Consider the following 22,180-nt stretch of genomic DNA (forward strand, 5'->3'; position numbering starts at 1 on the left):
GGTAAAATCTAGAGGTAAAACCTTCCCTTCACTAATAGAAGTCACAGCGATGTAAAAATAGACTATGTTCATTAAACACAACTGATTTGGTGCTCTTCATTTCTATTAGAATCATTTTTCAAAATGATCAAGGAATCTGTAATTCTTTGAGCAATCAGTTCCTTATAACTGCATGTATATTAATATTAAGTAGCCAGAAAAATAGACATGCAGGTAAAATACAGTATGTATTTAATGGTTAGAATATGAGGCTTCAGTTTACAATTTAAACTGAGCTATAAGGCTCAGTTATGAGAAAAGCTAAACTACATAAAATAATATGTTAATCAACCCAACTTACAAACTTCTCAAAATTAATCAAAAGTAAACTTAATTTACAGAAAAATATATCTTTTTACATAGAAAAGAATAAGATTCCAGTTTTTTTTTTAAACCAATGCAAGAAACACTTTAATAAAGAAAAAAAATTGAGAGCTAAAAGATTTACAATAATTGTAATTTTCACACTATTATAGGAATAAAATGGGGCTGGAGGCTCAGGTGAAGCTTTGATGACTAATTGGGTGTTGACCTGAGGCTAACAGGGACTTTCATTCACAGACAGAACACGTATCATTTATCATATCATTTAACAGCTCTTTTTATTTCTTTCTTTCCTTCTGTCGTCAGGTTGTTGCCAGGTTTTTCGATCAGTCATAATAATTCCCTCCTGACTGACAGGACTGCTACATTAACTGACGCATTGAATCATTTATTGAATAAATCTCAATGGCTGGATTATTTAGCAGCCTTCAGACTTCTACATTTAACAAAATGAGACCACTGATCTTACTGAAACCTTTTCACTTATCCTGTCAGACATTCTGGTAAACAGCTTGAGATGATCAACCTGGCGAGGTCAAAATGTCCTGTTTAGAAATAAGAACTAGATTTGACTAAACATGGTTCTCTGTTTGAAGTGATATTTAGATGAGTTAAATTTCACATCTGTCTGCTACCTGCCTAAAAAAGTTTTTGTTCTTTTTCATAAAGTACTTTAAATAGAATAGAATAGAATAGAATTCAACTTTATTGTCATTGCACTGTCACAAGTACAAGCAACGAGATGTAGTTTGCATCTATCCAGAAGTGCTCTACGAGATATAAATATTTATTTACAGATGTACAAGACTATGTATGTATGGACTATAAGGGGTTATAGCAAGAGATATAGATATTGTGTATAAATATAAATATGGGAGCTATATGCACAGATTATACAGAATATACAAGAATGTTAGGGAATGGATTATAGATAAATAATGGCAGATAAAATTTACAGGTTGTATGTGTGTGTGAAGAAAACAGTCCGTGATGTGTGTGTGTGTGTGAGGATAGTCCATGTGTTATTGTTGTATGAGAGGATAGGGGAGTACAGTCCTTATAGTTTATGTTTTATGTCAGGAGGCGTTCAAAAGCGTGACAGCTGTGGGAAAGAAGCTGTTCCGGTGCCTGGTGGTTCTGGTCCGTAGGCTTCTGTAACGCCTCCCAGAGGGCAGGAGGGAAAAGAGTGTGTGTGCTGGGTGAGTGGAGTCCTTTGTGATTTTCCCGGCCCTTTTCAAACACCGCTTCCTGTAGATGTCCTTGATGGCAGGGAGCGGTGCCCCGGCGATATACTGGGCAGTTTTCACCACCCTCTGCAGCGCCTGCCGGTCGGAGACAGAGCAGTTCCCGTACCAAGCTGTAATACAGTTGGTGAGGATGCTCTCAATGGTGCAGCGGTAGAAGTTCGTGAGGATCTCTGAGGACAGGTGGTTCTTCCTCAGGGTCCTCATGAAGAAGAGGCGCTTATGCGCCTTCTTAATGAGTTTGGAGCAGCTGGTCGTCCAAGTCAGGTCCTCGGAGATGTGGACTCCCAGGAACTTAAAGGTGTCCACACTCTCCACCACTGTCCCCTTAATGTGGATGGGTGGATGTGGGTCAGCGTTCCTCCTGAAGTCCACGATAAGCTCCTTGGTCTTCTCGGTGTTCAGCTGCAGGTTGTTTTTGTCGCACCACTCAGCCAGACTGTCCACCTCCTCCCTGTAAGCGGCCTCGTCATTATCTCTGATGAGGCCGATCATCAGAGATGATCATCTGCGAACTTGATGATGGCGTTAGAGCCATGGACAGGTCTGCAGTCGTAGGTGAAGAGGGAGTAGAGGAAGGGACTCATCACACAGCCTTGTGGCACTCCGGTGTTTATGATGATGGTGGATGAGAAGTGGTTGTCCAGCCGGACATGTTGAGGTCGACTGGTCAGGAAGTCGAGCAACCAGTTACACATGAGTGGACTGATGCCGAGGTCTGTGAGTTTGGTGATGAGTTGTGATGGGATGACAGTGTTGAATGCTGAACTAAAATCTAAGAACAGCAGTCTGGCGTAAGTGTTCTTACTGTCCAGGTGAGAGAGGACAGAGTGCAGCGCTATAGAGACTGTGTCCTCTGTGCTCCTGTTCTGCCTGTATGCAAATTGGTGGGGGTCTAGTGTGGGGGGGAGACAGGATCTGAGGTGTGCTAGGACCAGCCGCTCCAAGCACTTGGTAATGATGGGGGTAAGGGCTACCGGGCGGTAGTCATTGAGTCTGGTTGGGTTGGGATTCTTGGGGATTGGGACGATGGAGGTAGACTTGAAGCAGGTCGGTACCACAGCGCGGGCCAGGGACAGGTTGAAGATGTCCGTCAGCACTCCTACCAGCTCCCCAGAGCACGTTCTGAGGACACGTCCAGGTATGCCATCAGGACCCGCAGCCTTGTGGGATTTAATCCTGCTCAGAGCCGCTCCTACGTCAGTGGGGAGGAAAGTCAGTGGCTGTTGGCCTGGGGTGGTAGCTGCTTTGGTTGCAGTTGTGGTATTCCCTCTTTCAAAACGAGCATAGAAGTTGTTAAGTTTGTTGAGGAAGGAGGACATCAGTAGAAGCGGGGGTGGTATTGGGGTTCTTGTAGTCTGTGAGAATCTGAAGGCCTTGCCACATACGTCGGGGGTTGGCGTTAGAATCTGGCAAACGAGCCTCATTAGAACATATATTCTAAATGACTGAATATGACTGTAAAGAGAACATCATTTAATGTTGCCAGGTACCAGAGCTGCACTCAGCTTCTCTGCTTTGCTGTGTCTGTGTCTTCAGGCAGGTCAGACTGCTTTGGACCAGGCCAGAGATCACAACAACCCAGAGGTGGCTCTGCTTCTAACCAAGGCTCCCCAGGTACAAAGCTCAGATGAGTAACAAAACAATAAACACAACCATGCTCAAGCAAAATGGACATTTTTAATCTCTTGCTTTAGCCCTCAGAAGAAAGTATTCAATTAGACAGATATTCAAGTACATATAAGGTCTGATCTATATGAGGATTTTAATTTTAAACACACTACAAGTCCAATGTTTAGAACGGATCCTACTTTTAGTGGTATTTTCTGCATTAAAGTTAACATGATATATTATTATCTTTTAATACATGTTTATTAGAATCATCAGCTTCTTTATTATTTCTTGCTTAAATGTGTCACTTCCTCTAGCTTTAATGACTCTACAATCAGACACATGCTATGTTACAGACGCATTCCAAATTGTATTAAATTAATCTCTACTCAAGAATATTCCATCTTGAGTTTATCTACCCAATGGTTAGATAAACAATGGGATATTGTTATAATATCTCATTTATATCCCACTATAGGATATAACAACAGGAACTTTTTTTTGAGCATTTTGTAAATTTATTAAAAATAGAAAACTAAGAAACCATATGTACATAAATACAGCCTTTGCTTAACACTTTGTTGTTTCTTTTTTGGCAACAATACAGAACCTCAGCAGCAGTTTTGAATATAAAGTCACCTGGCTTTAGGCAGTTTGGCCCGTTGTTCTCCAGCTCCATCAGGTTGGAAGGAGACGTCTGTCAGACATTTTCAGATCTGAATCAGATTCAAGTCAGGACGTTCACAGAGTGGTTCTAAGTTTTTGGCTCATTAATAATTTCCTCACATGGAAACTGCATTTGTCTTAACCCTAAAAATAAATCCTACTTTTCTTTAGTTGGATTTTTTCAGCAATGTTATCGCAATATTGTTGTACATTTAAATAGAGGAATGTGGTGCATATTTATAATATCTGATCATTCACTAAACACATCCCAAAATCAATAATCCTGCTGGTTTTCAACCAAGGCATGTTTAACAGGAAGCTTGTTGCTTCCAGACCTGCTGTGTAAATAATCAGACATTTCTACCAACAGCCTCAGCGGCAATTTATATAATACTCAAATACCCATTAGAGGCGGAGATTTGGAATTAAACATGACTTTTATTCCACAGACATTAGTGGGCCTGGTGAAATGCATTGTGGTATGGTGGCATGTCTGTCTAGTTTGAACAGATCCTCAGGTCACCAGAAGGATAATCCTATGCACTTAACAGGACAAAGCATCATTCTATTTCTGTTTTCTAATTTCTGTTGTTTATTAGACATGTTGTCAGAGAGCTCCTCTATGTTCCCACCCTGTAAAAAACTAACTATGAACACTCTAGTTCATAGTACAGTGGAATATAATTTGCAAGTGAGTTTGCACGAACAAAATGCACATCATCAATTAATGGTTAGATAAAACTTAAAACACAGAGTTGAGAATACAGTGAACATTGAATTGGTTTGACCAAAGAGGCAGTATTCCTGCCTGAGATGTTTGGTTGTGCAGTGTGATGGTTTGAGGGAGGACAGAGTTTGGCTGGTTGCTATAGCAACAGAGTTATGGGAGTATGCTTGCCCTGTTTGGGTTATCCAAGATGGTTCTACACTGAACTTTACTTTCACCTGATTCAAATTCTGCTAAAAAATTCTATTTAAGCAAATTTTGCTATTCAATTATTAATGTATTAATCCAAAGCGAATCACCAAATCAGCCATAAACTGTTAGTTTTAGGCTGAGCAGAAAGAGGTGACCTTTTCGCATGTTGATGGTTTTTAGCTGCAAGATGCGTCCTTTGCTGCAAATGATCAAGCGTTCACTAAAGGAATGCTGTATTACATTTCTGACAATAACATTTTCTTATTTAAGGGAGGAATTGAAATATCTGTTTATTTGCAAGGGCTGCACAGTGGTGCCATTGGTAGAGCTGTTGCCTTGCAGCAACAAGGTCTTGGGTTCGATTCCCGGCCTGGTGTCTCTCTGCATGGAGTTTGCATGTTTGCATGCGTGGGTTCTCTCCGGGTTCTCCGGCTTCCTCCCACAGTCCAAACACATGACTGTCAGGTTAATTGGTCTCTCTAAATTCTCCCTAGGTGTGAGTGTGTGTGTGCATGGTTGTTTGTCCTGTCTGACTCTGTGTTGCCCTGCGACAGACTGGCGACTTGTCCAAGGTGACCCCGCCTCTCGCCCAGAACGTTAGCTGGAGATGGACACCAGCAACCATTCTGACCCCTCTAAGGGACAAGGGTGTTAGAAAATGGATGGATAGATGTTTATTTGCATCTTTTAACATATTTATAATGTATAATAAAGTGGTTAAATGAAAAATCTGCAGAATGTCCCAAATTATTTTAACCCAATTGATTGTCAGAATGACTGATTACTGAAGTAATGGTTCGTTGCAGTCCTGGTGGTCAGGCTACAACCTGCTGGTGAAAGAGCACCAACATGGCGCAGCAGACAGGAGGATCTGATCTCTATCAGGAAGCATCTACTCCTCCAGTCTGGTCCTGATGTGGACGCCCTGGTAGTTGTAGTCCTTCCTGTCCTCCACTGACTGATGAGTTAAATGGTGAAGAGCACAGAGAATATTTATCTGGTGTGTTTACATAAGTTACATTTTCAAATTAACTTGGTTACCTCCAACATTCAGATCTAGGAGTGATCTCCTGTTTGAAGTACATAGAGGTGTCCCAATGCTGCAGAACGTGGCAGACCTTAGACGTCCTCCTGTGATGTGAATTAATTCAGTTTTTGCTCTCACATATGTTGTGACAGGTCTCACACACACTGTCCTTGAGTGTTAGACTAACCATTGTCTAACGCTGTACTATCTTAATCATGTCTTGTAAAAATAGTTAAATAAAAATAGTATTTTTAATATAAATTGGAGGTGTGTGTGTGTATCGTTGTGTGATGTGATCTGTGTGTGTGTCGTGTGCAGGTACAGAGCTTCATGCGCGGCAGGACTGTGAGAAAGAGAAGAGAGAAGCTGAAAGCAGAACGCCGAGCGCGGTCGGTGCCCAGAGATGAGATGCTGAGCTGTAATGTAAGTAAATCAGGAGGACCATGTTAAAGTCCATGTCGGATTCCAGAGTTTACCTTTAAAATAGGTGATGGTAAAAGAAAATCAAATCTGTTTCTTTAAAAAAGATTTGATGTTTCATTTTGTTTCCGTATCTCTGATTCACATTGCTGCTGAACTGAATCACAAAGAACTGATGTGAATTCGTCTGTAATCCCCAAAACATGAGTCGAGTCAAAGTTTCTTTTTTTCGGCTTCACATTTGAAAACTTAATGATTATTCCTTGAACTGTGTTTTGCAGGACAGTGCATCTGCTGCAGACGGCACCCAGAGCAGCGACCCAGCAGCTCCACTGGCAGAGGCAAACAGCAGACGAGAGAAGGCCAGGAAGCAGAAAGAAAAGGTGAAACGGACGAAGCTATGGTTACTGAAGGCATGGAAGAGTTGTTGCTGTGGAAGTGCAGGAAAACTCAATAACTAGTGGGATCATTGTTTTGGCAGCCATCTTTGTCCGAACCTCTGCGCCGCAGAGAGATCAGGAGGAAAAACAAAACACATGGAGCCTCCCCTTATGGATCCATTCCACCTCACAACTATAAAGCTTATCAGCTCTACACACTCTACAGGGGCAAGGATGGCAAAATCATGCAAGTAAGTACACAAGGTCTCCACTGGTCAGCGTCATTCTGAGTTCTATTAACACTTAATGGACTGATAAGTGCTCAGAAATGAGTGTTAAAAATATTAGATTTTATCCTACGCCCTTTTCTAGATTGTCCAAGATACCAGCACAGCAAATCCTAAATCAATGATCATCCTGCATGCTAGCTCACACTGCTAGCATTTAAAGAGCAGGTCTGCTGGATGCCAGTGAGTGTGTGTGTGTGTGTTATGCTGCAGGCTCCATTGAATGGCTGCCGCTGTGACCCACTGCTCAGTAAACTGGAGAACCAGCTGGAGGCCACCAAGGAGGAGATGAAGACAGAGATCCACGCCATGGAAGACCTGGTCAACAAAAAGATGGGTCAGCTGGACCGCAAGAGCAAACACCAGGTAGACTCTGCTGCTCTCTCAACTCAGTCACACCAACATTCTCACAAGCTCAACGTTATAATTACTGACTGTAAACAATATCATCTAGACTAAAAGTTAAATGAATGGACTGCACAAAAAAATATTGCTGAACATATTTTGTAAGTATTTTCCAGCTCTGACCTGATCAGAGCAGCTCTGATACAAAACGCTTACTGAACTGAACCATCGTCTCTGGATGATGCAGAATTAAATCCAGCTGCCATCATCTCCATGAAACGTCTGTTTGAATCCCATTTTCTCCTGTATTTGACATTCTCTATGCTGATACTGCTTTAGAATGAACAGACTAATTAGGAGACTGTTTAAACCTTTTCTTCATTTGATCACACCGTCGTCTTAGTCAGCCTGCCCTCGGCTCTGCAGTGTTTCCCCACCATATGCAGGTACACAAACAGAAGACTCATAATATACCTCCAATTCTCTTGATTAATGAATATGTATGTGAGGAATATTAAGGCATCTGGTTTGTCAGCTTAGTGCTCACCTCTGCTGATCCTGGTTGTGAGCAGGAAAGATTGTTTTCTGGGAACCACAAATAATTTATTGATTCTAGGAGGAGAGGAAGAGATAAGAGAGTGTGGGAATTTATTTATTCATAATAAGATTATATCCTTTATTATTTTACATGTGGAATGAGTTATTAATGTTGGTGAATAATGTAAGTTTTTATGAGCATCTTTTAAAATTCTACTTTAGGTCTACTGTCTTATTTCAACAAGTACACCTTATGTTGATCATAATATTGTTTTATTAGCACATAATTCAGTATGAAGCAGGAGAAGTGATTGAGCAGCTTAGATCTGGATTTCCTTCTGACTGTTGGGTCTGAGCCGTCCTTGTCCTGGACCCAGCCAGGGTTCGGTTCAGGCTTTAAGGCAGGAATCTTTAAGGCCACTCAGTGGACAGTCAGTCATAAATAATGTGTAAAAGGCTTTCAAATAAATGCGTCTTTTATGTCAGTAGCTTAGTCTCACACTGAAAAGTTCCGAAAAAAATTCTGGGTTAAGTAACAAGTTATATTAGAACAAATTAGTTGTGTGTTTAATTCACCGTGTGAGAGGTGGTTTGTTTGTTTGTTTCCATGCTGCTGCCTTGTGTTCCTCTCAGCTGCAGGTCACTTTAGGAGATTCTCGTCATATTCCAGGTTAGAGGAGTCTCTGGACATTAGCAGCTGTTTTTGTGTTTTAGTTAAAAATAAATGACATGTTTCATGTTCCTCCACCCTGGCTGGGTGGAGGAAAGTATGGCAGCGGTGCAGGAACAGTTGAGCTGAGCATACAGAGGGAGGGATCACTGCATGTCCCTCTCTTCTGCTCAGGTACTGGTTTTCTGTAGGAAACGGCTCTGAGGACTGGAAGGATGATGGAAGTTGGGTTATACTGTAGTTCCTTAACAAGCTAATGTCAGAGTCTCATTCAGACATCTTGGTATTTTAAAGAACTCCAAAGATCAGACACTTGAAAATTGGCCCACAGCATCACCGATCCTCCACCATGCATAACATGAGGTGTTTCTACATAGTCACTCTTTACTTGTTACTAAAAATCTCAACCTTAGTCTGTTTTATCAGACTGTTATGTTCCAGTTAAGAACCCGTTTACAAAGCCTGGTCTCCAACTGATAGGTTAGCATTCATAATGGTTGCTATGGAGACTGGGTGCCCCCAAGAGGCCAGTCTTTGCTGTAGTTCTGTCATAGTGAGTGTAAGAGCTATTTTACCTTCATTAACACTGAGTGTGTTTATGTCTGTGTGTGTTGAATTATCCTCATATCTATAGTCAGAGAAATACATAAAAGTTTAAAACAGCTGTGACAAACCAAGCTGAACATGGAGTTATATTTATCTTAACCACCACACACACACACACACACACACACACACCTCTCTGACTTCAGCTGCTTGTTGTCCTCTTGTGTTTTGTCTTTAGAAGACAGACTAAGAGAAGCAGGCCTCTATGTTATGCATATTTATACCTCATATATGAAACTTTAAAATGGCTGAATACTTAAAAGGGAAAGTAAGAAGTATATCAGAAAAGTAAATCATGAATTCAAAATGCTTGCTATCTTTATTTAATATGATGTGTTGGAGTTGATGTTAACAGCAGAATACTGTTTAAAAACAAATATATGTTAATATATGTTATTTTCCCCAGTGAATATGTAGTGTGAGATGCTGCTGCAGTAAGAACTACATTTGCTTTGTGTTTAGAACATATTTAATGGAGGAGGTGGTGTTTCATTTGACTTGGTCATGTGATGCAGTGCAGGATTGTGGGATTCAGAGAATCATTGTTTCTTAATGGTGACAATAGGATAGAGACATGTATAATTTATAAAAATTGGTTATCAGCCCTAACAACAACAATAAGATCTGATATCTATCAGTAGAAATTTCATGTCAGTGCCCCCTAATAATTACATTGAAATGTGGATTCAGTGAAAATGGAAATCTGTTTTGAGTGCAATCAATCAATCATCAATCAATCAATCAATCAATCAATCAAATTTGATATGTATAGCACATTTCAGCAACAAGGCATTTCAAATTGCTTTACATCATAAAAACATAAAAATACAAAGTCATAGAACACAGTCAACAATTGAAACATCATATTTTGCTGTTGTTACACATCAGACTGTTGATTAATGTTTCATTTATAATGTTTCACAAGCAACTCTAAACATTTGGGTTTTTAGTCTAGATTTAAAGGAACTCAGTATTTCAGCTGTTTTTCAGTTTTCTGAAAGTTTGTTCTTCCAGACACCAGTTCATAATCTCTTCTGGCTACGAACCCAGAGGAGAAGAGCTGGGTGTGGCAGAGCAGTAGTTGGTATCAGAATGCTGCTCCATGTGCTGGTCCTCAGATCCGAGCTCTGGATAAGATGACAGTGGAAAGAGTTTCTGCAGAAAAGAGTGAGTGTGTGCAGAGGATGGAGCACTGGGCTCTGCAGGAGCGACTGGAAGCAGAGAAGAGACAGGTAACTAGACGCTGCTGGAATAAATCTCTATAACTGAAACATTACTGGACTTCCTACTTCCTGATGTAGAAGAAGAGAGGATGACTCTCTTCTTCTACATCTTTACCTTTTTTAGCTAAAAATCTAACCTCAAACAAACTTATAAACACAAAGTTTGATTTCTATGAATCAAACTTTGAACACATGGATTTTTAGTTGATCAACTTAAAGCTTTGTGCAAAGACAAACAAACGTGACGATGTAAAAGTTTCCTTTAAAGCTGGCCTGTGTGGTTCTGTGTGTTCTCTAAGCAGACGTCTCTGGCTACTGAGCTGAAGAGCTGGTGTCTGTCCAAACTACAGAACATGGAGGTCCGCTTCATGGGAGACTCTGGCACCAAGCTGCAGCGCTCCTCCTCTCTGGCTGATGATCTGTGTGAAGCTGATGGCGCCAGCAGCACCGTGCAGCCTGCTGAGCTGGGCTGCAGCTCCCCGCTCCCACAGCCCAGCTGGGCTGAAGCCAGTAAGGTGGAGGGCGGCTCGGCCAGCCACTACTTTGTGGTTCATGCGGAGAACTCTCCAGGTGATGGTTCAACTAGATCCACACAAGTAAACAGAACCAGCTCCAGACAGTTCAGTTAAAAGCAAATAATTCCCTGCAGTCAGAAAATGTAAAAAAAATCTACAGGCTCTGATTACAGACTGCATATGAACACAGACAGCAGTAATCAGGACACTCACACTGTTTACAGCAGAGGTCTCTGACTGCAGCTGCTACATGTCTCTCTACTTCAGCACACCTGGCTCCATTATTAGCTCATTAGCAGAGCCGTGTAGCTTTACTGGATGCTAATGATGCAGTTTAGCCTAGTGATGGTGAGATGAAGCTTCATAATGAACTGAGGCTTTGCATCCAATGAGCCGTTGGTGCTTCATTTGCTCTACTGCGACATCAAGTGGACAAAATATGTAAAATAGGCAACATGGAAACAACATGATGCATGAAGCCTTAAACTGAATTAACAAGTGTTTGTGATACTAATACATACATTCTGATTATAGTCTTAATCTGTTAATATAATAATATATATGGCTGGATCAAAAAAAAAAAACTAGAAACAAATAGGACAGAGGATGTTGGTGTGAGTGTCACAAACCTTGGGAGCTTATTTATTTATTTATAACTTAAAGATAAAAACCTCTGTGCTCAGGTTCATCTCAGCAGATGAAGCACTTCATGTGCTTTGTGAGTGCAGCTGAGCCAGAAACACATCATCAGGTTTACATTAGTTGGGATTAAACATTTTCTCACCTTCCCATTATTCTAGAGCCGAGGTGCTCAAGTCCATCCTGCAACTTTTAGAAGCATCCTTACTCCAACAGACCGGGATCAGCTCTAAACAGGCCTGCTAAAGAGCCATTCATTTGATTCAGGTGTGTTGGAGCAGGGATGCATATGAAAGTTGCGGGATGGTAGCTCTTGAGGACTGGACTTGAGCTCCCCTATTCTGGTGGATTCTCTGGTCCCAGATGTTCCTGCTGTCCCAGACTGTCTGCTGCCTCATCCTACAGTGACCTGGCTGAGCTTGGCCACAGTATCGTTGCCTTTGTGCAGAGCTCTATGATGCCTCAGCACAGATGAGTTATATACATGTCATTCAGCTTCATTTGGACACGACACTTCATCTTTTAAAACAGAAATTAGGAGGATATTAGAACACAGGATCCACTGTGTTGTTTTTTTTTACATTATAAGTGATGATTTATTACTCTGTGTGAACCTCAGAACAGGGTCCACCACAAAAAAGGTGCACAAATGAATTGCAAATGCAAGAAAATCCTGAAATAAGAAAATGTGATTTTACCATTTACTTTGATTCACAAGCAAACTGAAGAGCCAGTTCCTGAATCAGTCACATGGTTTAGTCTGAATACGAGGCTTCAAACGTCACAGCGGCTCCATAACACAAACCTGGATGTGCGCTTCATAGAAATCCTGGATCACTCGACACGCTTTGACGCCTCGGCACAGAAGATACAGTACATCACTAGGTTAGACCTCTGATTCAAATGTAGGAAGAAGGTCTCAAGATCTGCAGTTTGACACCACTGCTTACAGTCTTACATAACGAAATTCTATTAAAATGAATTGAAGTCATTCCAAACAGAATCATGACTTTAAAAATAAACTACACACTGAACTGGGACTTTGTTCAACTTTAGGCCCCTAAAACCTACAATGCACTGATAAATGTACACCAATAAAGGTTACTAAAACTAGATGAAAACATGAATTGAACGTTTTTAATAACTCCACAAAACATGATTTCTGATCAAATGGACTTGCTCAGCTTTCCCCAAATTGATTAATAGTTTATGATTGTATGACGGCTCACTAAACTAATCTTTTCCACCTCCAACCAGATGGTGAGAAGGAGCATAAGACAGAGGCTGCAGCACCGTCATCTGTCCAGGTGGTCCGGCCTAAGGAGCGCTCTGCAGACACTCAGAGGAAAAAACAGAACCTGCAGAGAGCGGGCCTGGCGGACCCAAAGGCTGCTGGCAGACCGAGGCACAGAGCCAGCAGCCTGTCTCCGGCCACAGGGCGGCGCTGCAGCAGCAGAGATGCAGAGAGAGGCCGAGTCAGAGTCAGGCAGCGTGAAAAGCATGCAGGCGGCAGGACCAGGTCAAGGGGAGATACGGGGGTCCGGACTATGGAACTGCTCAGAGACCCCTCTGGTGGGCCGACCTTTGCCCAGGAGAGGGACAGCATGCACGCTGTGGAGGTGACCCAGTACTTCTTTGAGGCCGTGTCCACCCAGATGGAGCGCTGGTATGAGAGGAAGGTGCAGGAGGCTCGCTGGCAGGCCAACCAGAGGGCTCAGGCCGACAAGGCTGCTCTGGTCCAGAGGATCGCTCACCTGGAGGAGGAGCTCCGTGTTCTGAGGACAAGTCGCCATGACGACTACTAACACGCCTCTTCAGAACATTCTGGCCTTCCAGGGAGTGGGGCTGTCTGGAATATTAGCACCTCCATCCATGTGGCGCTGATTGTTATTGCAGAACTGAGCAAGTAACTTAATGTGTTCATACAGTTCTTTATTGAAAATAACATTCTTATGTTCTTAACATAAGGATGCTACATGAAGAAGCACAGCATCTTCTTCATATAGCATCCTTGAAATCCACTAGGGCTCCTAGTATGTACTATGAGCCCTAGTGTTCACTATGATCCGTAGTGTTCACTATGATCACACCATCATGTGGGGACACGCCTGCCTGCCTGCCTGCTGGATTCAAACAGATAAGCTATGATGTATTTATAACACTGAATGTGGAAAAACCTGGTGGATTTCCAGTCATTTGTTTTACTGCATTTTATTAAAGCTGTAGAGTTAACACACAGATTGTTGAAGACTAAAGAAAAAATGTTTAAAATGCCACTGATGTAATTAATCTGCTGTTTGCTGGATGAGTCAGGAAGGAAGCCCACAAAGGACACATCATGGCATTACTGGAACAGTAACAGCTTTTTTCTCTAGTTAGGTGAAATATTAGAGATACATGGAGGAAATTTACATTTAGGGTAAGCATCTCATTAGTTGGGATTTTAGATGTTGTAGTGATTTAAATATAACCCCAGGAGTAGAATATTCATTTTTTTATGCCATACATCCTTTTTAATCAAGTGCACACTCAGGGAATCCAGGGGAAATTCATCAGAAGAATCATGGATCTTTGCCATTTTGTAAATGTTTCCTTTTATATGAGCTTGATATTCAGAAGGAGAAACAGTTCTGACATTCCTGAGACTAGAAACAGGTGTTTTGTCCCTTACTGAGAGCTGTACATCCTGCAGTCCTCCAGGGCCGCTGGCCTGCAGCTGTTACAAGTCTCTCTGCTTCAGCACACCTGGCTACATATGATTACAGTTACATATCATTAGCAGGGCCATGTAGCTTGACTGCATGCTAATGATGCAGTTTTAATTCAAATGTAGGCCGTAGAACACTTCTAAATGTTGCAGGACTCTGGTCCTTCAGTCTGCAGTGGTCAGTTTGAGACGCCACAGCAGAACTTCCTTCAGTGACCTGGTTCTGTAGCTCATAATGCTATTTTAATGTATCAGGTAATCTTCAGTGTAGTTATGTATGAAGACCTTACTGTGTCTTCATACAGAGAGGAGTGTTTGCAGTTTACACTGAGGTCATAAACAATTTGGCTTTCATAATAAAACATTAAGTAGAGACGGACATAGGCGGGATTCTTTGTGAACATGAAACGTGATGAAGCTCAGCTCAGTGTGTAACGTTGAATGTGTTGCATGAAGAACAGCTGCAGTGTTACTTTCTGATGTCAATTTTCCCTTCACATGAATAATGCACTCTGATCATGATGCCAGAAAACATGATAAAAAAAAGTCAATAAAAGTTTCTTTATTGCCTTTTTTATTTACATGAAATACCTGATTGGCAGATGCTGCACTGGCCTCATACATGGACGTCATGAACACACAGGGCCACCAGGTGGCGTATCATACTGTCAGTCCAACTGAAATCCTGACTTTCTTCACTGAAGAAAAGTAAAGAACACTCCTGAAGAACGCAGAGGTCAGCTTCTCGCCAGCAACAGAGACTTCTGCAGCTCCTCCAGGTGGTTGATGGCCTGTGTGATCATCATGCGGATAGCATCCTGAGCCAATGAGAGAGAGAGTCGAGATCAGTGCAGCCCACATACCTGATAATGGGGTCTTACTACAAGTGGACACCATCAGATAAACAATCATACTTTATTAATCCCAAAGGGAAATTACACAGCATTACAGTACATACTGTCCAAAGAAAGACAGACACAGAATACATGAGCAGACGAGTGTCTGAGGCTGCAGCCTTTCATTAGAGAAATACAATCCATTAGGGAGGATGAGGAGGAAAAAAATCATGAAGAATGTGTGCATGGCAATAATAAAGTCAGCTATCTTCCTGATTACATTTCTGTATTAAAAACTTTTTTATGGTCTGATGTAGTATTCTTTGACAAACAGAACTGGGTTTTCATCACCTGTGAGCCTTTATTAAAATTACACAGCGCTGACGTTCACAATAAAGTTATGCTGAAAACCTTTGGCCAGCAGGGGGCTCCCTGTGTGTTTGTGGTTTAGTCCCAGCCCGTTTGCATTCCAGCTGGGTTTGGACCCACCGGGACAGAAACCAGGTCTGAACAGTGACAGACTAGAAACTTATTAAAACGGTTCTTTCTTGCTAGAGCCAGATAACGTCAGGACTTACATGATGTAACAAAGTGGTATAATTAAAGAATTAATAAACTCAATTAGGTTTACTCAAAGAATCCACAGTCCACAGTCACTCTCATCTACATACGGTAGACCTTGTGCTGACATACAACATTACCTGTGAAGACATCACATTAACCCTTTTTTATTTTTAATAACCTTTGAGTTTAACTCAGTACTCAAAACCTGAGAGAAAAATTTATAGAAGATCTTTATCAAATAATGCTGCTAGAACCTTTAAAGAATTTGTTCCATGTTTAATTTCCTCTGAATCTCAGAGAAACAGATGGAGGGAGCAATTTAATCTCTAGTCCTTCTGAAATTGATGTTCTTGTTCATTGTGTTACTTCCTCATTAGACAATATGGCCGCCTTAACAAAGAATGTAATTATCCATGGGAGGTTGGCTCCTAATTCAGATCTGTGTGCTTTGAAACAGAACGATAGGAAGTGTGAGAGAAAATAGCGCTCTTCGTATCTACATGTGTCAACTTGGAAAAATAGTCTACTACTGTATAAAAAGACTCACCAAGTTAGAACATTGTATTATTCACCATTAATAGAGAAAGATAAGAATAATCTTAGGTTTCTTTTTAGCACAGTTGCCAAACTTAGAGCCCAGTCAGATTCCCCCGCTCTCAGCAGTAATGATTCTTAAATAAAATTGATTTAGTCAGTTAAGCTTTGTAAGTTGTCAAAAATATTATCTTTATCTAAACCTTCAACCCATCCCAACTAAATTATTTAAAGAAAAATGTGATAACTTCCCAAGCTAGATATGATTAACTTGCTTAGTACCTGGACGTGAACCACGAGCTTTGAAGGTAGCTGTTAAACATTTACTTACATTTTACTACCAAGATCTTTGCATTTTGTTTGGCTGCGATTCCATCGGCAAATCGCTCGTTTACTTCCATGATCAATGAAAATCATCCTACAACAGTTCTCTGTTTGTTCTGCATTCTGCTCTGTCTTCCCAAACCCGGTTCTGGTTCTGCTGGAGGTTTCCTCCTGTTAAAGGGGAGTTTTTTTCTCTCCACTGTCACTAGAGGGATTGCTGTAAATTCAACGACACAACATAACACCTGTCTACTGTCACTACATCCTGGAGGGTGAATGCTGGAAGTCAATCTGCTGACTTTCCTGGGGTAGAAACTTTAACACCATGTTGTCTAATAAACGGAGCTTAAGGTAATGTTTGATAGTTAGGATTAATTTAAATGTTAATGTGATATAAATGAATTGACGTTTTCTGTAAAGTGCTTTGAGATGGCGTGCCAATTTACATAAATAAATCATAGAAAAATGACCTATAAACCTAACAGGCTGACTTGGGTCTATCTCAGCCTGCTACTACAGGCTTAGGCTGCCGAAGGACAAACTTACACTATCATCTCTCAATTTTCATATTTATGAACTATTGCTGCTGTTAACTCCACATATTCTATTTGACACATTTCTATGTTTACTTGTATTTTGAATCTAACTGTACTGAAATGAATCTATTAACTATGGATTATGAATCGGACCTGCTTTGTCTTGTAAAACGCATGATGAGTCGGTTATGAAACGGAAAAGCTAACAGTCTGAAGAACCTGGTTGGTGGCGTTCTTGTTCCTCTTGAATTCCTCCCTGGCCCAGCCTCTCAGGTACTTCCTGTCCGCCTCGTCCGGAACTTGGCGGATGGTCCTCAGCATGCTCCTGTAAACTCCCAGAACCTTCTGCCTCTGTAGGAACTGACACAGCAGCTGCTGTTAGCTCCCACCGTCCAGCTCTCAGTCTCAGAGCCGGTCTCAGTTCGGGTTTACCTGCTTTAAAGAGAGCGCTGCTGGCGGTAACCTGGAGCCCATCTCTGTCCAGCTGGGAGCGGACAGGCTGCCGCGGTCCTGGGGACGTTAACAGCTGCTTCACTGGACGCTGGAGGACTCGCTCCTTTTGGTACAATAGCGCCAGCTGCTGGATTGGAGGTCAATCATGACATAACAGGAAATCACCTTTCTAATAAACTTGTTCAAAAATGACTAAAGTCTTCAATTTTAGTTTAAGCTTAGTTAGTTCAAGGAGTTTTGAAGCATCACGAAGGTCATGATGCTCTGTAAGGGGTGGAGCAGAGGACTGGACATCAACTGACCTCCAGCCAGCCTGTATTGACCTTCTTGCATTGCATCATACTAAACTGGGATTTCAATAAAAAGGCACACTACATGTTGAAACAGTTTTGAAAATGGGTTAAACTGCTTTTATATACAAGAATACATCAATAATAATGATGGTGATCGTCAAGATAAATATTTCTGAAAAAAGAAACAAACAAAAAACCGACATAACCTATGAATTAAAGTGCCCTGAAAATGTTCTTGAACTCACCTTAGTAACCTCTGGTTACGCTTATATTTTTTTCATGAATGTCGTTTATTGGTCTAAAATAATAAATTCTAGCATTTGTGTTAAATGCCTTAAAATGATTCTGAGACGTATGAGAACATGATTCCTCTCTTTTCAGAGAAGAAAAAGAAATACTTTTAGAATCCTCATAGAGGAACAAATGTTTCAGTCTGAAGCTCACACTATGTACTGTTCATCACCCCATGGGATTTTATCAAGAATTTATAAATTTGCTCTTTATTTGCCAGAGTTACCTGAAATAATCGGTTCCCCTTCATAACATGGCAACAAATTAATTAATCACATAAATGAATGAGTGCATCTAATGACTTGAGACTTTGACATCTTCTTTCCCATAGTTACCTTGGAGAGTGTTGAGAAATCCTCTGTTGAAGAAAACTCAGATTAAGGCTGGACTACAGGAGGAGAACTTTACAATCGCTGAACTTTAGTCCCACTCCATGGCACTTCATAATTTAGATTGACATTCTATCTGCCTATCAATCCATCACTAAGCTCAAGCAGACCTTCAGTTCATAGATTAATTTTAATTTGGCAGAAATGGAACAGATTGGTGATTATTTGTAGAATTTGAACAGTTTTGATGTCTGCTGGGATTTATTGCCTCTGTTCAACAGAATGAGCCATGTATACATATAATTAACAGTTAGAGACACTGAACAAAAATAATTAATGAGTTAATTGTTCTTATGAGATCAACTCTGACCAGAAAACATTTAGATTTCCTCAGACATGCAGGTAGAAGTGAGGAATCAGTTTTAGCTTTTTTGAGGACAAATTTATAGTTTAACCAAATTCATGTTCTTTCCATAAAACTTTATTATGATCGATTAAATTAATAGTAAAATAGTGATCTACCAACATGGAGCAGAATTGTGTTGCTCTTCTGCCAGGTGAGAGAAATGTGGCACAACCTGTAAACCTCAGATCTTTACATCATTCACATTAGCAGGTAAATACATAAAACTTCAATATTTCTGCTCATGTACACATCAGAAACGTCTCACATTTGTCCTGTCAGCATGAGGCTTTACTTCCACACAATAGCTGAACGAAGTGTTTAAATTAAAGCTTGAGCATCCTGATGGGGTTCCCCAAGGCACATGATTAGGTCCCCTGACCCTCCGTCCCCACATACTGTGACCCAGTGAAGACATGGACAGTCCCGTCCACACAGCAGCTTGACCCAGTCTAACACATTCGAGTCTGTCGTCTTCAGAATAGTGGTTCCATCTTTGCTCAAAATGTTTCAAGTTAGATGTTGAAGATTCCAACATGAAACATTATCAGACTGACAACCTGCTGTCACACCGGGGAAAACAACAGGCTGAAGGCACATGGTCAGAGAGCCTGCGCTGCAGGTTCCAGCAGTTAGCCGTTGCTTCTGGCCTGCCTATTGGTCAGCAGCTGTGATGAGCTCAAACCACTGCCTGAGCGCGTCGCTCAGCGTCTCCGGCAGGGCGTTGACGTCCCGCAGGATGACATAGAAGGGGAAGGGGAACTCGTCCATGTAGGAGCGGATCTCTGGCAGCTCTCCTGGCCCTTTGAAGATGGGCACCTTGATGTCCAGGATGGAGTCCTGCAGCACAGCACAGGGTTAGTATTCATTCTACAGAGGACAGAAGGGTCGGCTGTCATGCTCTCACCCGGGTGTTGGGGTTGTCCAGAACCACGAAGATCACAAAGATGTTAGCTGTGCGTGCTGCCTGCACCGCTGTCACCACGCGCTCCTTGCCCTCCAGGAACAATCCCCTGCCGTCAGACACGATGAGCAGCAGCTGGGCCGTCTCTGAGGGTCATCAGGAGTCAGAGTATGAATCATGATTTCTGCCTACAGAAGCTGATCACTCTGCAGTGCAGAGCAACACTTTGTCCAGCCTTTATCAAACACAGTCCTGACACACCGTCTCACTTAAAGTCAGCAGCTGTCACAAAGCGTGAATCAGGCTTTTATTACCATCAGGTTGTTGAATATTATCTCATATTATTATTATTATTAGTGGACAGGTCTTCTCCTGGGTTGGTTGGACATTTTAGGGTGATTCAGTTGTGGGGAATTATTTATCTTTATAATACTTTTATTAACATGGGAACGATTTGAACTCAAGACCTTCATCCTGAAAGGCATCAGTGAAGAACTGTTCCATTCTCTTTTATTACTGAATGGATATGATGTTATGATGTTCTACAACAGCTCCATTGGATTCCCATCTCATATCGCATCAACTATAAAATACTCCTCCTTACAGTCAAAGCAGTTCACAACCTTTCCCCTCCATCTTTTGGACCTCCTTCACATGGTTACACCCCCGGTGCCCTCAGATTCTGTTCTTCTGTTCGTCCCCCTGAGCATTCAGCCGCTCTGCTCCCACCTGATCTCCGTAACACCGACTCTTTTCCACACTTCAAGTCCAAACTCAAACCCATCTGTTTCAAGTAGCTTACGCTCTTTGATTGCAATTGCATTGTCTTTATAAATCTTGTTTCGTACTCAATTTTTACTATATATTTTAATTTTGTGTTTGTTTTTATGTTACATTATGTAAGGTGACCTTGGGTTTTAAGAAGGGCGAATAGCAATGTATAGAGATACATTGCTATGGCAGGTACCTGTTGTTCTACAACTCAAAATAACTGTCGCTTCCTACTACCACTAATGTGGCTCGTACCGCTGCGTGGCTCCCTCACAATATATATATCAAAACGTGCGGCTCAATCCCTTGAGGGGAACTATTACTTCTGTTGGTATTTCGAGTAACTGTGGTGACATAATTAACAAAAAACGAGCCAAATTTAACTCAAAACAAAAGTCTAACTGACTCAAAATAGACATAGGATTTAGTCTGCCAGTCTGAGCTGCTCTTAAGAACCACAGTGATGGCAGAATGTCAGAACTACAGACATTGTGGAACAACTGCTATAAACTCATTGCATCTCTGAATGGTGCTGTTTATGTTATATTTTATATGCATATCATCTAGTGGTGGCAAAAGCAACAAAACACTAGTATGCTATGGACTTAAGATGGAGTACATGCACACATATTCATGACATACTTTGATTAAATCAATAAATGTAATTCCAGTACTGAAAAATGAACTTTATACCAGGTGAGTCTCTCTAACCTGAGAATGTGAACCTGTACTGGGCTGATTCTGTGCCTTCAAATAATTTTAACAATGCTCCTGTAGAAGATTCATAACTTAGAACTTATAAGTCTGAAACAGTAACAGGTCTGAAAAAAACAGACTGTGTGCTACACTCAAGAAAGAGATTCATTTGATGCATCAAAGAGTGATGTCATCACTGCTGATGTCATCATTACCAGTGGAACTGAATATTCTACTGGTGCATTCACATCAAACACGTTTTAAGCATCAGGTGAGTCTGGTTTACATTCAAGGTCTATGTGGAGCGTTGGATGTGCTTGATGTGTCAAAAGTTCCAAATGGTTCAAATTGCTCCGCACTAGAGGCTCGAAGCACCGTGACGGCCCTCAACGCGCCTCCACATAGACTTTGAATGCAAACCAGCTGCGCCTGACGCTCAAAACGCATTTGGTGTGAACGCACCATTATATGTCCAGTGTCACATTAGGTCAGTACTTCTCAATTCCAGTCCTCAAGCCCCTCTGCTCTGCAGGTTTTAGATGTGTCTTTGTTTCAGAACAGCTGATCCAAATGATTGCATGACCTCTTCTGCAGTCATCAAGTACTGGAGAAGTCTGTTAATCACTCACAGATTCAATCCAGGTGTGTGGCAGAAGGGGAACAACTAAAACATGCAGGGCAGGGGGGCCTGAGGACCGGAATGAGAAACACTGCATTAGTTCCATCATCAAAGTGTGGTTCTAATATGATGGACTCATTGCTTTGTTTAATGTTTAGAGGTAAGATGCTAATTAAGGTTTAGACAGGGTTAGGGTTAGGAATAGACTAGTATTGTATAGGGTTAGGGTAAATGTGTGGATTAGGCAAAATCGCAGCTACTAAAATGAAGGAAATCAATGCTAAGTTCTAATATGTGTCGAATAGTTTTGACAAACTTGTACAGCATTTTGTTTTCTAAATCATTCTACAAATAACCAATGATGATATAATATTAGGGTGTTTCTCTGCCAATTGCGTAGCTGCAGTACACTAGTAGTCTAATGTGTTGAATGTGCTGAGACACATTCAGCACATTAGAAACCAATCA

General features: G+C 41.3%; 3 protein-coding genes across 6 annotated transcripts in view; 1 reads left to right on the forward strand and 2 right to left on the reverse strand.

Moving 5' to 3' along the window:
* ankrd6b (ankyrin repeat domain 6b) overlaps positions 1-15,407 on the forward strand; it is a 39,370-nt gene extending 23,963 nt beyond the window's left edge. For 2 of the 4 annotated variants that reach the window (XM_032584407.1, XM_032584406.1), the window contains 8 exons: positions 3,147-3,224; positions 6,149-6,253; positions 6,532-6,633; positions 6,732-6,881; positions 7,131-7,283; positions 10,194-10,307; positions 10,601-10,868; positions 12,710-15,407. In XM_032584407.1, the coding sequence (XP_032440298.1) occupies positions 3,147-3,224; positions 6,149-6,253; positions 6,532-6,633; positions 6,732-6,881; positions 7,131-7,283; positions 10,194-10,307; positions 10,601-10,868; positions 12,710-13,257 (1,518 nt within the window). In that variant the 3' untranslated portion in view covers positions 13,258-15,407. Of the gene's footprint in view, positions 1-3,146; positions 3,225-6,148; positions 6,254-6,531; positions 6,634-6,731; positions 6,882-7,130; positions 7,284-10,193; positions 10,308-10,600; positions 10,869-11,857; positions 12,478-12,709 lie in introns of those variants that run through there. The other 2 variants (XM_032584405.1, XM_032584408.1) reach the window with 2 other exon arrangements.
* lyrm2 (LYR motif containing 2) lies at positions 14,855-17,526 on the reverse strand. The gene is made up of 3 exons (XM_032584429.1): positions 17,386-17,526; positions 17,173-17,313; positions 14,855-14,977 (listed from the first exon to the last, which is right to left on the reverse strand). Exons 1-3 carry the CDS (start codon positions 17,425-17,427, stop codon positions 14,897-14,899), a joined length of 264 nt encoding a protein of 87 aa, XP_032440320.1. The 5' UTR covers positions 17,428-17,526; the 3' UTR covers positions 14,855-14,896.
* Positions 17,527-18,778: 1,252 nt separating this feature from the next.
* The window catches only part of mdn1 (midasin AAA ATPase 1), a 55,100-nt gene continuing 51,698 nt past the window's right edge, over positions 18,779-22,180 (reverse strand). Inside the window, 2 exon segments of the mRNA XM_032584393.1 lie at positions 18,779-19,562; positions 19,630-19,772. Of these exon segments, the coding sequence (XP_032440284.1) occupies positions 19,377-19,562; positions 19,630-19,772 (329 nt within the window). The 3' untranslated portion in view covers positions 18,779-19,376.

Source organism: Xiphophorus hellerii, chromosome 15, assembly GCF_003331165.1.
Source record: "Xiphophorus hellerii strain 12219 chromosome 15, Xiphophorus_hellerii-4.1, whole genome shotgun sequence".
Classification (NCBI taxonomy): domain Eukaryota; kingdom Metazoa; phylum Chordata; class Actinopteri; order Cyprinodontiformes; family Poeciliidae; genus Xiphophorus; species Xiphophorus hellerii.

Excerpts from the sequence above, each read along its gene's own strand:
- lyrm2 (XM_032584429.1), bottom strand. The coding sequence starts at position 17,427 with ATGGGCTCCAGGTTACCGCCAGCAGCGCTCTCTTTAAAGCAG. Across the intron at positions 17,314-17,385 it reads CAGCGCTCTCTTTAAAGCAG|TTCCTACAGAGGCAGAAGGT; the intron begins GTAAACCCGAAC and ends CTGCTGTGTCAG. Across the intron at positions 14,978-17,172 it reads ACAAGAACGCCACCAACCAG|GATGCTATCCGCATGATGAT; the intron begins GTTCTTCAGACT and ends TCATTGGCTCAG.